Source organism: Ovis aries, chromosome 3, assembly GCF_016772045.2.
Source record: "Ovis aries strain OAR_USU_Benz2616 breed Rambouillet chromosome 3, ARS-UI_Ramb_v3.0, whole genome shotgun sequence".
NCBI lineage: Eukaryota > Metazoa > Chordata > Mammalia > Artiodactyla > Bovidae > Ovis > Ovis aries.
Genome location: NC_056056.1, coordinates 212,399,087 through 212,413,668, shown reverse-complemented (window position 1 = coordinate 212,413,668; position 14,582 = coordinate 212,399,087). Strand labels below are relative to the sequence as shown.

The 14,582-nt window shown below is 59.8% G+C and overlaps 1 protein-coding gene across 3 annotated transcripts in view; it reads left to right on the top strand.

The window, feature by feature from the left end:
• Positions 1 to 14,374, top strand: part of TSPAN9 (tetraspanin 9) — a 190,374-nt gene extending 176,000 nt beyond the window's left edge. For 2 of the 3 annotated variants that reach the window (XM_027965719.2, XM_060411572.1), the window contains 6 exons: positions 5,904 to 6,095; positions 6,462 to 6,536; positions 8,401 to 8,502; positions 9,149 to 9,280; positions 9,643 to 9,726; positions 11,131 to 14,374. In XM_027965719.2, coding sequence (XP_027821520.1) covers positions 5,904 to 6,095; positions 6,462 to 6,536; positions 8,401 to 8,502; positions 9,149 to 9,280; positions 9,643 to 9,726; positions 11,131 to 11,202 — 657 coding nt within the window. In that variant the 3' untranslated portion in view covers positions 11,203 to 14,374. The remainder of the gene's footprint in view (positions 1 to 5,903; positions 6,096 to 6,461; positions 6,537 to 8,400; positions 8,503 to 9,148; positions 9,281 to 9,642; positions 9,727 to 11,130) is intronic. The other variant, NM_001134305.1, reaches the window with a different exon arrangement.
• Positions 14,375 to 14,582: the final 208 nt, after the last annotated feature.

The window sequence follows — 14,582 nt, the reverse complement described above, 5'->3', positions numbered from 1 at the left end:
TTTTTGTGGGCCAGGAGAAGGCTGGGAAAGGATGTTGTTAGATATGGGACTTAGACAGCTTCAAGTCCTGCCACCCTTGAGCTTGGTGGGCTTCCTGGGCAAAACCAGGACTGACACGTTAGCCATGGGGAAGCGGATTCCTGAGTTAATAAGCAAGAATTCTGGACCAATTAGAGTTGTGCTAAAAAGAACGGAGTGTGTTATTGGCTGGTGACCCTGGGGGCCTCAGACAGAAGCTTGACCCCTAGAGCCAGGGACAGGCACGGAGGAGCCCTCTCAGCGGACGGGCCCACCCCATCCGTGCCCTTATCCTCTTGTCTACTGGGTAGCTTGGGGGCTTTGTCCCTTTCTTACGAATCGGAAGCACTATCCATTGGCCCCGCCTCCCATTGCCGTGACAGTGAATGAGCTGCAGAGCCCCCAGAGGCAAGGACGGCTGAAGCCCCAAGCAGCCCCCCTTCCCAGTCCTGATGCTTCCTCTTCTCCTTGTGGTGAAGTTGCTGGCAGTCGGCTTCTTCCAGGGCAGGGCAGGATTGTTATCAGCCGGCACATTGGCTGTGAAATTTAACTCGTTTCTGATTGCTCTCTTATTCTCCACATCCACTAATTTATTAAATGTCGTTAAACATCCCACTGGGCCCTGGCTTGTAGAGAGCATGGGGACATGCTGAGGCTGAGGGTTTGAGGGCTTCCTTCAAAGCAAAGAGGGCGTGGGGGCCCCTGCAGAGCCACAGAGGCCACGGGGATGAAGGTAGTCAGAGGGTATGTGGATCTCTGAGAGTCGGGCAGGAAGAGCAGGCAACTTACACAGGCGAAGGGTGGGCTTCCGGTGAGCTGGGGGGAACTCGGTGCTAGATGGGGAAGCGGGTGCATGGAGGGGGGGCTTCTTTTTCAGGTGGGTTTGTGTGTCTGTGTCAGGCCCTGTTCCCAAGCCCTCCCAACCCTCCATCCATCCATCCATCCATCCACCCACCCACCCATCTGTCCATCCATCCATCCATCTGTCCATCCATCCATACTTACATACACCCACACATGCATCCATTCATCCATCCATCTATTGCATGCATATCCATCTATTGTGTCCATATACATGCGTACATCTATTCATACGTCCATCCGTCTATACATACATATGTGCATACGTCTGTTCATCCATCCATCCATCCATCCACCCATCTGTCCATACATCCACCCATCTGTCATCCATCCATCCACCCATCCATCTGTCCAGCCATCTGTCCATCCATACTTACATACATCCACACATGCATCCATCTATACATATATACATGTGTAATCCATCCATCCATCCACCCATCCGCCCATCTGTCCATCTATTCATCCATCCATCCACCTATCCATCCACCCCTCCCTCCATCCATCCGTCTACCCACCCATCCACTCATTCATGGAATAAATGTGTCTGTAGTATCCAGGAGTGCTCTGGACCCCCACAATGGGAGTGGAATGGCTGGACTGTGAACCTGGCCTGGGGGTGCTGGTGTTTTCATGGGGGTGGGCAGTGCATCTGCACAGAGGGTTGGGCAGGGATGTTCAGCCCTGGTGCAAAAGGTCACCCCAGAGAAGCCTGTCCCGCATGCAAGGGAAATGGTGGCCGCTGTGGAGGACACAGGCAGTGGCTTTCCCTGGGCTCTAAGCAAGTTGGGGGCATGGAGCTCAAGAGGGAGGTTGGTTCAGGGGAGGTTATGGCTTCACCCCCAGAGAACTGGGATGCTACGTGGAAAGTACATTAGGAGATGTGGCGGAAACATATACTAAAACTACAAATCAGTGTGGTTTCAACTGAAGACGGGAAAATGCCATGGGGTGTTGGCTAATTAGAGTAGACTTGAGCAATGAGGCTAGCCTGCTGGTCTCAGTCTGCCTGCTGTGCCTCTGTTGGATGGGCCCAGGGTGGTGAGGAAGATGCTGGCTCTGAAGGGTCCCTCTGAAGGGTGAGCCTGGAGGAGGGAGATCCGTGGGCCCTGCCAAAGCGAGGCACTGCTCTACGCTGAAGTCACCAGCAAATGCCAGGGTTTGCCCACAGCTGGAAGCGGGTTCATTTGGAGCTCCAGTGGAAAATACCTGGAAGTGCCCTTGGTTGGGGGTGGGGTAAAGGCACCCTGGATGCCTGCCAGGCTCGGCTGGTATAGCGAGGTGCCTGGTGTCTTTGGGTTGGGAGTTTGGCTGGGTCCTGGTTTCCGAGTCACCTTGCCTTCTCCTGAAGGTTCTTCCAGCCGTGGGCTTGATTCTAGCTGGTGGGGTCTGAGACGTGTTGTTGCTGTGGGGAGGGAATGTCTCCAGATGCCATCAGCAGCGGCCTTTGTGGGGCAGGGATGGGGGTGTGGGTTTGAGGCGAAGATGCAGGGCTTGGGTCCCAGCTACTGGCAGCTTGGGGTGGGGGCTGCCCTGGTGCTGGCAGCAGGCCCTACCCGAGTCTTCCCTGGGGCGAGGCGATCTAGGGCAGGAAGAGAAAGGGAAGCAGGGGTGGGAGCCGGGGAGCAGCTCCCCCTCCCAGGCAGGCTCTGGGCAGCTGGCACGGCACGTCAGAGGCTGGAAGCCTGAAGCCAGAGATGAGGACCAGCGCCTGGAGGTTTTGAGCTTTTGAGGTTTCTTTCCCACATGGGGGCCCTTCCCCCAGGAGGGGCATGGGGATCCCCCCGGGGCCCACTCAGCGTCAGTGGGGTGGGGGAGCTGGAGTGTCATCCCTTAGTACCTCGGATGCTGGCGTTTCTTGCATCAAGTGCCCTGCCTGGTACCCTGAAGACCTTCCCAGGCCTGGGACTGGGGGGAGGGCATCTCCAGCATAGAGTGTCTAGTGGCTCTGGGGGTCCCAAAGCCTACCTCCTTACCAGTAGTGAGCTGGCGGCTGCGAGGTCTCCTGTTATTCATTCCAGGGTCTGGCTTGTAGAGCCTTAAATCTTGAGCGTGGAGAGCATGAATTTCCATGGGGTGATTAATGAAAGAAAAATTGAGCCGGCAGCACAGAAAGTGACCGGTTGAAGAGAGTCAGGGACAAGTTGGATGGTCTCCGTGCCTCCCTGCCAATCCAGAGCTCTGACCCGGCTGGGGGCGCCACCTGGTGGTTGCGGGGGTGGTGGCACCCAGTCCCCAGCTGAGCCGAGTAGACGCACCCCGTAAGGTGGGGGCTCTGGGCCTGGTGTGCCCACACCTCGGAGCCTTGGCCCTGTCCCTCTGGGGCTGCTGCGGGGCATGGGGCCAGGGTGGCTCTCCATGGCGTGGGGACCCAGCAGCTGCTCTGGTCATCCGACTCCATCGCTGCAGCTCTTGGGGGGCATCTCTGGTTTAGGGTTTAGCTTCCCAAGTGGCTCAGTGGGTAAAAAATCCATCTGCAGTGCAGGAGACACAGGAAAAGCAGGCTCAATCCCTGGGTCGGGAAAATGCCCTGGAGGAGGGCATGGCAACCCACTCCATTATTCTTGCCTGGAGAATCCCATGGGCAGAGGAGCCTGGCAGGCTATAGTCCATGGGGTAGCATGGGGTCGCAATGCGTCGGACATGACTGAGCAGAAGCACACTGGTTTAGTGACGGTGGGAAAAGCCCCACTTCCTTTGTCGTGCCCCGTCTGGACCACCTTCCTGTCTCCCCATTTATCAAAGTCCTGCTCATTCGTCAAAGCCCAGCAAGCCCTTCCACCTGCATCTTGAGTTGGAGCATCTCTCCGCACTCCTGCACAGCGCCCTGCCCCATCACCTGGTCACTGCAGTGGCCTGACTGCTCGCCTGCCCCCGTTGCCCTCCAACAGCCAGAGTGACCTACTGAAATCCCAGATCACGTCCCTGACCTGCTCCCGGCTCGCCATCTCACCGGGGACAGATGCTGTGAGGCCCGCCCACTGGTGCTCACCACTGTCACCTCGCTGCCCCCTCCCCTGCCCTCAGCTGGCCAGGCTCACCCCCAGTCAGGGCTTTTCACCTGCTTTCTTCTCTGGAACTTCCTTCCCCATTAGTCACGTGGTTGACTTCTCTTCTGGTGCCTAGTCGCTCAGCCGTGTCCAACTCCTTTGCAACCCCATGGACTGTAGCCCGCCAGGCTCCTCCATCCATGGGATTCTCCAGGCAAGAACACTGGAGTGGGTTGCCATGCCCTCCTCCAGGGGATCTTCCCGACCCAGGGACTAAACTCCCATCTCCTGCATCTCCTACACTGGCAGATGAATTCTTTATTACTGGAAAGTCCCTCCTTTCATGGGTCCCTCCTCAAATGACACTTCTCGAGAGGCCTTCCCTGACCACCCCCCGCCACTGCCCTGACCCCCGATACTTTCTGACTCTTTCTTCTCCTGACTTCTTTTTCTTCACGGCACCTGGACTTTTGTCTTCTGTTTGCTCGTGTGATGTCTGCATCCCCCCTTCCCCAGGGTGTCTCCCTGAGCTCAGGGCAGGGCCTGGCTTTCCTGAGCGGTGGCGCCTTTCCAGTTTGTGGAACAGATTAGGGATGAAGTGCGTCTCCTCCAGGAGCCTCTGGCCCTGTCTGTTCCCACTCTCCGCCTGCATGTGCCTGCCTGGCCTTCGCTGCCACGTGTTTGCTCCCTGGAGGCTTGGATTCTGAGTGTCGCAGCCTGGCACCTTGCTCATGAAATGTTACCCAGAGGCCAGCGCCTGGCCCTGTCACCCTCTCCACAGGGCTTCTTTCTTTTAAATTCTCATAGTGGTCCCGAAGAGGCGGGCAGCGTCTCATTCTCCGCCTGCCCCATCCACGTCTGTGGGGCTGCACCTCCACCTGGCACCTGAGCTCTGGGCCCTTCACCTGTTCCCCGAGCATACAGTCTGGGAAGCTGTGCTTCCCTGCCTCTCATCTGGCCCCAGTAGAGGCCCTGAGAAGACAGCTCCCTAACACCAGCACCACTGTGCTGACAACTGTGCTCTTGTTTAATCGCTCAGTCGTGTCCGACTGCAACCTCTGTAGGAGCCTCCGTAGCTCACCAGGCTCCTCTGCCCATGGGTTTCTCCAGCCAAGAACACTGGAGTGGGTTGCCATGCCCTCCTGCAGGGGATCTTTCCAACCCAGGGGCAGAACCCGCGTCTCCTATGTCTCCTGCTTTGGCAGGTGGATTCTTTACGCCAGAGCCACCAGGGAAGCCTGTGGCTGTAGGTCCTCAGTAAATACCTGGTGATGGATGGACTCAGGCTCCGCAGGGGTGGAGGAGGGAGTGTCAGTTTATGGAGCGGAAGACAGGCCGCTGTGGAGACTGCGTCGTCATGGGCATCACAGCCCCAGGGGAGCCGTGCAGCAGAGCTGGGTGCAGCTGCCAGCTCCCTGGGGGTGTGTGGGGAGTGGTGGGTTCCTGCACAGCGGGTACCAGCCAGCCCCTCAGCCAGGCCAGGGAGCTCCTTCCTATTTCCAGCTCTGTGGACTTTTTCCTCCTGCTCTGTGGGCAAGTGCCCCTTCTCATCAGGGTGGCGGGATGCAGTGGCCACCGAGTCTGGCTCTGAGGAACGGGGTTCTGAGGTTCTCTCCCAAAGCCCTCACTTGCTTCCCTGGCCACCCTGGCCCCGCCCCACCCCCTCTCCTTCCTGAGCTCCAGGCCCTCTGCTCAGTGGGACGCCCGCAACCCTGCGTGTGCAGCTGGGACCTTCCGTGTTTGTCACCTGCTTTCCCTGTGCCCTATTTAATCTGTCTTCATTGAGGTGACCCTAGGGGTCATGAGGCTGGTGTCATCCCATTTGCCAGATGAGGAGACTGAGATGCGGAGAGGCTGGGGGCTTTGTGCAGGCCACCACCCCCGCAATGTAGTTCGGGCCCTGTGGTACCTGCTCCATGTCTCATGGCTGGGACCGGGGATGGGGTGGAGGGGTGGGGATGGTTGGGGCAGGACCGGCGGTCTTCCGAGTCCCATGGAGATGGATTCGGGCTAACGGCTTTCCTTTCTCTCCAGCTCTGTGGCTGTGGGCTGCTTGGAGTGGGCATATGGCTGTCCGTGTCGCAAGGCAACTTTGCCACCTTCTCCCCCAGCTTCCCCTCGCTGTCAGCAGCCAACCTGGTCATCGCCATAGGCACCATCGTCATGGTGACGGGCTTCCTCGGTTGCCTGGGGGCCATCAAGGAGAACAGGTGCCTCCTCCTCAGTGTAAGTTGGACCCCAGCCCCCCAGCCCCCTAGCCCCCCAGTCTCCCAGCCTCCTTAGTCCCCCAGCACCACCCCCCCCCCGCCCCGACCCCCAGCCCTCTGAACACTGGTGCCTGCTGAGCCCACTGGGTGTCTAGCCTGAGCTTCTACAATGACCACACCCCTCTTCCTCATGATTGGCTACCCCTGGCCTAGGCACCCCTCCCACTCCTTGATTGGCTGTCAGGCTTTATCTCCCTCCCCTGCCCACATGGGATCCTCAGGAGTGGCGGCCCCTCCCTACCTGGGAAGCCTGCCCCCTGCCATCCTGTTTGCGACCCCTCCCAGTCCATGACCACGTGCCCATGCCTGCACCTTCTCATTCCAGTTCTTCATCGTCCTGTTGATCATCCTCCTGGCAGAGCTGATCTTAATTATCCTCTTCTTTGTCTACATGGACAAGGTGAGTCTTCCAGGAGGGGAGGGGGCATATGGAGTCTCATTGCCCTTGGGGTTGGGTCAGGGAATCTGGAGGAAAAGCACCAACAAGTTGTATCTCTGAGGAGACGAGAGCTTTTGGTGGGGGCAGCAGGGGGCTCATCTGCTTGTGGCTTGTGTTGTCTTAGGAAGTGTGTGTGTGTGTGTGTGTGTGTGTGTGTGTGTGTGTGTGTGTTGCTCAGTCGTGTCCAACACTTTGCGACCCCATGGACTGTAACGTGCCAGGCTCCTCTGTCCATGGGATTTCCCAGGCAAGACTACTGGAGTGGGGTGCCATTTGCTACTCCAGAGGATCTTCCTGACTCAGGGATTAACTTGCATGTCTTAGGATGTAGACCCTCTAGTCACCCAGGGATGCCCTAAATCTAGCCCTAACTGGGTAGTGCCGCCGAGCTCCCTGTTACTGGGAGCATTCAAGCATAGCTGTGCTGACCACTTGGACAAGGGTCAAGTTCTCCAAGAACTTGAGAAGCCCCAAATTCTTGAAGTTCTCCAGTTTATTGAAGTTCTTCTCCAAGAATTAGAAAAGTTCACATTTTAGGCCGGAAACTCTGCGCAGAACTCACTGGGTGGCTGGGCTGGGTGCTAGGGAGGGTAACCCAGAGGTAACACGGTGGAATTTTCCAGGTGATACTGCATAGCGCTCAGCATCAAGGGAGCTGTGCTTCCTTTTCCAGAGGCCTTTGGGGATAGGCAGCTTTTCTCATGGGCTTCCCTGACAGCTCAGTTGGTAAAGAATCTTCCTGCAATGCAGGAGACCCTGGTTCAATTCCTGGGTCAGGAAGATCCCCTGGAGAAGGGATAGGCTACTCACTCCAGTATTCTTGTTCTTCCCTTGTGGCTCAGCTGGTAAAGAATCCACCTGCAGAGTGGGAGACTTGAGTTCGATCCCTGGGTTGGGAAGATCCCCTGGAGAAGGAAAGGCTGCCCACTCCAGTATTCCGGCTTAGAGAACTTTATGGACTGTACAGTCCATGGGGTTGCAAAGAGTTGGACATGACTGAGCGAAAACGACTTTCACTCAGTCACTTCAGCTGATCTCAGGCTACACTGGGGGTTCAGGAGGTTAAGAAGGACTGACCCCGGTCCAGGCTGGACAGTTCTCCACCCAGTCGGGGAACTTCCTCTGGGACCACCAAGAATGACTGGCCAAGTGTGCAGACTTAGGGCTCAAGGGCACTTCTGTTCACTTCTGTTCATGGTAACTAGAACCATGTAGCCATCTGCCCCTCGGGTCCTGAAGGAGTCTCCCAGGCCTCACCAAGAGGGAGAGTCCCTGTGAGGGTTAGAAGCAGTGATTCCTTTGCATCTGTATAAAGGAGGCACTGATAATACTGAGAGATGCCTGTGGGCCGGCCCTGTTCTTGGTCTTCATGGGAATCATTCCTTTAATTCTCACAACTGTCTCCGAGGTGGATGTTATGCGCCAGTGTTATAGACAAGGCAGAGGTGGGAGAGGGTAAGCAACTTGCTGGCGAGGGGTGGCCCCACACTCTGGACGGCGACTCTGCGCCCTGCAGTTCCCAGGGTGTGTTCCCACAGGGCCAGCATGGAAGGTGGGATGTCATGGACCAGGGAGCGGCGTGGCCTGTGGGGGCATGTCCTGGGAGCAGGGGAGCTGTGGGGGGGCCTTGTGCTATCTCCGCCTCTGAGGGTCCCTGCTCCCTCCTGAAATGCTCGGCTCTCACGGGGGTCACCTCCAGCCCCCAGCGGGCCTCCCCCATGAGTCTGCGGGGCCGGCACTCGCGGCTCACCTGGGCGACCTGGGGAGAGGGGCAGCCTCCTGGTCCCCCCCGCAACCCCAACCTGAGTCTGCCCTCGCCTGACAGGTGAATGAGAACGCCAAGAAGGACTTGAAGGAGGGCCTGCTCCTGTACAACTCGGAGAACAACGTGGGGCTGAAGAACGCCTGGAACATCATCCAGGCAGAGGTGAGGGCTGGGGGCGGGGGCAGGTGTGGGTGGAAGGCGGGGCCTGGGCCTCAGACTCCACCTCCCAGCCTGGGCTGGGCCACCGGCTTTCTGGGTCAGACATGGTGCTCTGGGCGGCAGCTGCAGCGGGGCAGCGGAGCAGCGGGGCAGGTGGTGGGCTGTGTGGGGGCCTGGATGTGGCCAGCAGCCATCCAGGGGTCTGGGAGCTGGGAATCAAGATGGTCATCAGGAGGGCACCTCCTCCGTCCCATCCTTTCTGAAGCTTCAGCGCGAATGACAGTATTTTAGCAACAGGTCTGCCTCCCCGGTTGTGACTCAGGAAACCCTGTCCTAAGAGGAAACGTGTCCGTGTAGCTCCACGTGGAGCCTGGGGAGGGGCTGCCATCACGAAGCCAAGAGCTGGGCGCAGACAAGCAGAGGGCTGAGTGCTCTGCCCAGTGCCCAGTGCCCACTGCCCAGCATCCTGCTCAGAGAGCAGGCGGTCGCCTCCAGTAGGGAGATATCATTCCGTCCTCTGGGCCTGGCTGGGGCCCAGAGAAGGGACAAGCAAGCTGGACTCTGGGTGCCAGCTCCCATGGGGCTGGGCAGCAGGGAAAGGCTCGAGCTAGACCTGTCTGACCGCCCCACCCCCCGCTCCTTCCCACAGATGCACTGCTGTGGTGTCACCGACTACAGAGACTGGTTCTTGGTGCTGGGGGAGAACACGGTTCCCGACCGCTGCTGCATGGAGAACTCCCAGGGCTGCGGACAGAACAACACCACCCTCTTGTGGAGGACGGTGAGTCTGGGCACCCGGGGGCCCTGGGTGGACAGTGGAGAACGGTGAGTCTGGGCACCCTGGGGGCCCCTGGGTGGACAGTGTGGGCGGGGGTGGGTGGTGGCCCGGGACACCGAGGAGGTGGCTTAATGTGGGATGGGTGAGGGCACACGGGCCTGAAGCCGAAAGGCAGTGGCAAGTGAGCGTCTGGGCCCATGTCTCGGGGAGTAAGAGTCGGGTAGGAATGGGCTCTGGGGCTGTGCAGTGGGGCCTTGTGGATGGAACCGGGGTGGGGGCGGGGTCTAAAGGGAAGTGAGGTGGGGGCTGGGCAGGAGGGTCCACGGTTCACCCCAGCACCTGAAGCTGTGGTCCTCACTCCCCAGGGCTGCTACGAGAAGGTCAAACAGTGGTTTGCTGACAATAAGCACGTGCTCGGCACGGTGGGGATGTGCCTTCTAATCACGCAGGTAAGGGGGCCATCTTGCCAGTAGGATGGAGGGGACAGCCCAAGGGAGACCCCTCCCCACAGGGCCTGCGTGCCACCCCGCCACCCGTCCCGGGCCTGCCCAAGCCTCCTCACGTCCCCCTGAGCCCTGGGCCTGTGCTGGCCTTGCAGGAAGGGCTGGCTGGGACAGGCCTGTCCCCCTAGGCACAGGGACCTTTTTTACTTTGTGACCCAAGCGCGTGGCACAGTGTGAGGAGGCCCAGGGGCAGCCTCCTTGGGGTCCGTCCTACCCCAGCGCCTGTGCGTGTGTGCCACCTGGCGCACGCAGCTCAGTTTCTGTGCCTTTGTTTTTGAACCTGTATAGTGGGCTTGATCACGGGTCACTTCTTAGCACTATGTGAGTCTGATACCCGGAACGTTGGGCCAGGAGGGCGCTGGGGAAGGGCTGGCTGCCCTCCTTGGTCTGCATTTTGTGTGTGGCTGTGCTGCACGGCCCAGCATGGGTGACAGAGAAGGATGCCAAGGAGATGCTCAGCTCCCTCCTGGACGAGGAGGCTGACGCGGTGGGAACAGGAGACCCCCTGTCTTTCCGGGGGTTGGGGGCTCCCTCCTCTCCCAGTTGTGTGTAGCTGCTACCCCTGGTGAGCCCCAACCCCTGACCGGTGGGCCCACAGAGAGACGGACGTCCTGCTCGAAGTCCCCTTTCTTCCCTAAACCCTGGGGCCTGCGGTTCGGACTGAGTCTGCTTGTCGAAGAGCCTTCGAGCTTGGCGGATGAGCCACTGTGCCCGCTCGGGGCTCCGACGGGAGACAGGCCTGTGGGAGAAGGCTGTGTGGTTCCAAGTGGGGCTCAGGTCAGGGCAGCCCGCGGCAAGGCCTGGAGCAGGGCGCTGGGGCTGGGCTGGGTCCAGCCCCCGGCCTCCAGGGCCACCGCAGACCTTGAGCGTGAGAGCCACGGAGGCAGAGAGTGTCCCCAGCCAGCGGGTCCATGCTGTGCACTGCTGCCTGAGGGGCGGGCAGGCTGCCCTCCTGCTCCTCCAGTGCGTCAGGACCCAGGGGGTGCAGGGACACAGATGGCCATCAACATCCTCCCAAGGCAGCAGCCGTGAGTCACCATGCTGTGGGCCCTGGGACTCCGCTCAGCATTCCTGCCGCCTCCTCACCGACTCCCCAGCTCCTCAGCCCCCTCCCATTTAGGGTCAGGCCTCTGTCCTCACCGTGCTCTGAAAACAGCAGGTTTCTGGGCCTCACAGCCGGGTGACATCCAGCCTGGACAGTCCGAGGGGCCAAACTCCCCATGTGCGGCCCTTCTTAGCTCTGCTTCGCCCTCACACCCCCTGGCGTCTGCATAATGAGAGGGGCTCCCCCGCGGGTGCTGGGTGCCCCCTGGGCCCCCGTCTAAGGCCCCTTGGCCCCGTGTCTTTCAGATTCTGGGCATGGCCTTCTCCATGACCCTCTTCCAGCACATCCACCGGACTGGGAAGAAGTACGACGCCTGAGCGGCTGGCTGAGCGCCCCGGCCCCCGCAGACACTGTGCGAGGGAAGAGGCCTTCAGCTCTGTGTCGCCTGCACCTCCAGACTGCTGACCCCTGCATCCCCACCCTGGCCTGCCTTCCCGGCCACCTGCCGAAGCCTTGTCAGTGGGCGGAGGCCGCAGGCGGGGGAGGAAATGCAGAGACCTTGGGGTGCTGGGGCGCCCGGATTCCTGTGTATTTGCCAAAGAAGACAGGGTGGGTGGGTGGGGGGCGTGCTCCTGGAGCCCCCAGCACTGATGCGTTTCTGCCCTGTCTTTCTTCCTCAGCTGACACTTTGTCCCCCGCATGGCATGGGGTGGGGGTAGGGGCGCTCAGGGCTGCCTTCTGGTGGAGAGACTGTCCAGCAGCGCCCCGGTGCCCTCCAGCCACCCAGAGGGGGTGTGCACTGGCAGGGGGCCGCCTGACTGTCTCCAGGCCGGGCTGGGCTGTGGGAGCGTCTCACCCAGGCATTTTATACCTTACAGTGTAACTTTTTTTTAAATTTTATTTTACTCTGATTATGATTATTCAGGAATACTATCTCTCAGATAAGTTTAGGGTTAGCTTTCTGATTTATAACTTTGTACTGCGTTGATTTCTGTAATGGTTTGGTTTTCTTTCTGTGGGTGGGGGACAGTAAGGGATAGGGCACGTCCGTTCGTCTGGTTTCTATCAGGACAGACCTCTGGGCACACTCAAGAGGCTGTGGCCAGGATGCACTGAGGGAGGGGGGAGCCTGGGGGAAGGTGGCACGGGAGACAGGGGTGCGGGAGGCACGGGATGGAAGCGAGACACAGGGCAGGGGGTCTTCTGGGGGCTGGGGGTGCTTTGCCAGGAACGAGGCCGAACAGGCGTGGGTCCTTACGCGTCTCTGATGAGCAGTTCTTTTTCCTTCTTCCTCCCACCTGCCCTCTGCGGGCTGGGAGGCTCCCCTTCCACCCCTTGCGGGGGATTCCCGCGACAGGTTCTGCAAACCCGTTATTTCACAGACATTCCTGCTAGAAACTCTCGGACAAATACCTCTCTAGTTCAGATGCTGCTCACTCTCTCACATTGCTTCTGGAAGGAGAAGCAGTCCTTCCGTGGAGCTGCTCAGAAGTGACAGAGGACCCACGACCTCCAGAGGGGAGGGCGGGGGGAGCCGTGATGGTCCGGCCGGAGTCACTGCTGGGAGGGAGGGAGGGAGGGGTGGATGTCCACTCGGCTGCCAGGACCCTCAGCTCCTTGCTCGGGGTTCACTGATGCGGCAGTGGCTGGCGATCATGTCCTCTGCGACCCCAAGGGAAAGCAGAGGAAACTCGAGGAAACCCAGAGGAATCCTGTTACGGTGGCCCCAGGACAAAGCAATCTGAGTCAGACAGCTGGGGGGTGTCCGGCCGCAGCCAGGTGCTCCCACCAGGGTTCACGCTGGTCTAAGCAAGTTGTGCAGTTGAAATATAAGTTAAGAATCTGTAGGGCTGAGCTTGGAAAGGTTCCTCACCAGCTAGCACTTCCCCAGACAGGCCCCCACTTTGTCTCCTCCCCATCCTGTGTGTCCAAGAGCTGACACCCAGCCAGCACCCCCTTCTCTCCTTAAGCATAAGATGGTTGGGACCAGCAGTGCAGAACTTTTGTGTGTTCAAGGGTTGTGCTTCTGGGTGGTGGGGAGCGGAGAAAAGGGTGGTCTCGGTGAGCTGGGTGAAGTAGAGACCACCTCCTGGGACAGGAGTGAGGGTGCCTGTGGGCGAGCTTGTGGGCGGGGTTTGGGAGGAGGATAGGCCGGTGCACACATGACCGGCCCTCCCCACCCTCTGGGCCTGACTTCTTGGAAAGGAGCTTCAGTGGCTCCCCTGGGAACCCAGGTCTGCAGAGCCCAGAATAGACGTGCACCCTGCCCCCTTGAGGCACCCTCAGCAAACAAGCATTTGAGCGGCACGTTGGGACTGCTGTGTAGTGTTTGTTTTTGAGGGGCCGTTGTTTATGCCTATCAATGCAATTTTAAAGTTTTGTTAAAATCAACAGGAGAAGCCTAGCATCTTGGGGGTGATTGGGTCTCCCTGGAATCTCATGTTTCTGGAGCTTAGGGGGTGCCCTCCAGCCCTGGGGCCCTTGCCTCAGTCTTCCTCCTCCTGCCAGCCACCCTGCCTCGTCCATCTGTCTGCAGAGCCTTATCCACAGTTCCCCAAACTGCCTTCTTGCCTGACCCTGTGCTTGGCTGATTGGTCATTTGGCCGCGTCCACACGGGGCGGCAGGCTCTGTGTACCAGGGGAGAGCCCTTCTGCGACCCTTTTTCCGTCGTGCAGAGAGGTTCCCCTGCTGCACAGAAGGCATGCTGCGTGCTGTCAGTGACGGGGCTTGGCATCTTCTCGGTGTCTCCTGACTCTGGGCTCACGCCAGAGCTACCTGAGTAAGTCCCCTCCCTGGCAGCTCCCTGCCCAGGTCAGAGTCAGTTCCAGGGGGTCTGATGCAGGCAGGTTAGAGTGGACTCCAAAGGCCAAGGTTCTGCAGCCTTTAGGGGCATGCCTGCCTCCACCCGGCCTTTCTCTGCAGCCAGGTGGGTGCAGGGCAGGTGGGCAAGCAGGGCTGAGCACCGCCCCTAGGGGCAGCAGTTGTGCGACCCCCCACCCCCAGCTTCCCCCCTGCCGCCAGTGTGAGCCTCTCACTCTGGCAAGGCTGCTGACCGCCCTCCCACCCCTCTGAGACCCTCAAGCAGGTGTTCTGGTTTGACTCGGACCTGTTGGCCGTCCCTCCTTGCTCTGGTGGCCAAAGCATGGTCCAGGTGGATGGAAAGGAGGTCCCCACCTCTCCGGCCCCTGCCCACCGCTGGTGGAGGTGCTAACAGCAGGTACCTGGCCGGACAGAGCCAGGAGGTGCCCTGCAAGGCCGGCCTGTGGTGTTCCCGTCCTCCCATCCTCCCCTCTGCCGCCTTGCGGCCGGGTCCAGGGTACGTCCCCGCCTCCCTCCTGACCGGGCCCCCCGTCGAGGGCGAGGCTGGGGCTCCTACCCGCACCCCGTCCACTGGGGAGACATGGCCGAGCGGGGTCCCGTGGGCTGGTTTCAGCGCACTCTTCTGCTTGCGATGCCACATCTGTACGCTTCCTTCATCCTGGTCCTGGCTGTGGAACGCCATGTTTTTAGCATGTTTTTAAATAAAAGCTGGTAACGTGTCAAAAGCACACGCAAGCTGTCTCTTTGTGGTGTTCTCGAGTCCCCTGAGCTGAGCCCAGGGCAGGGGCCTCTCCTCCCCTCCTCGGGCCCTGGCTACAGATCTGTAGGTGGGCGGCCTGCCTCTCCGGGGGCCGAGCAGTCCTCACGCCCTCCTCGGCCTGGTCAGCGGATGCAGGCTCCGTCAGGGGCCAGCTTGAGTGGTCTGGACCGGCTGCA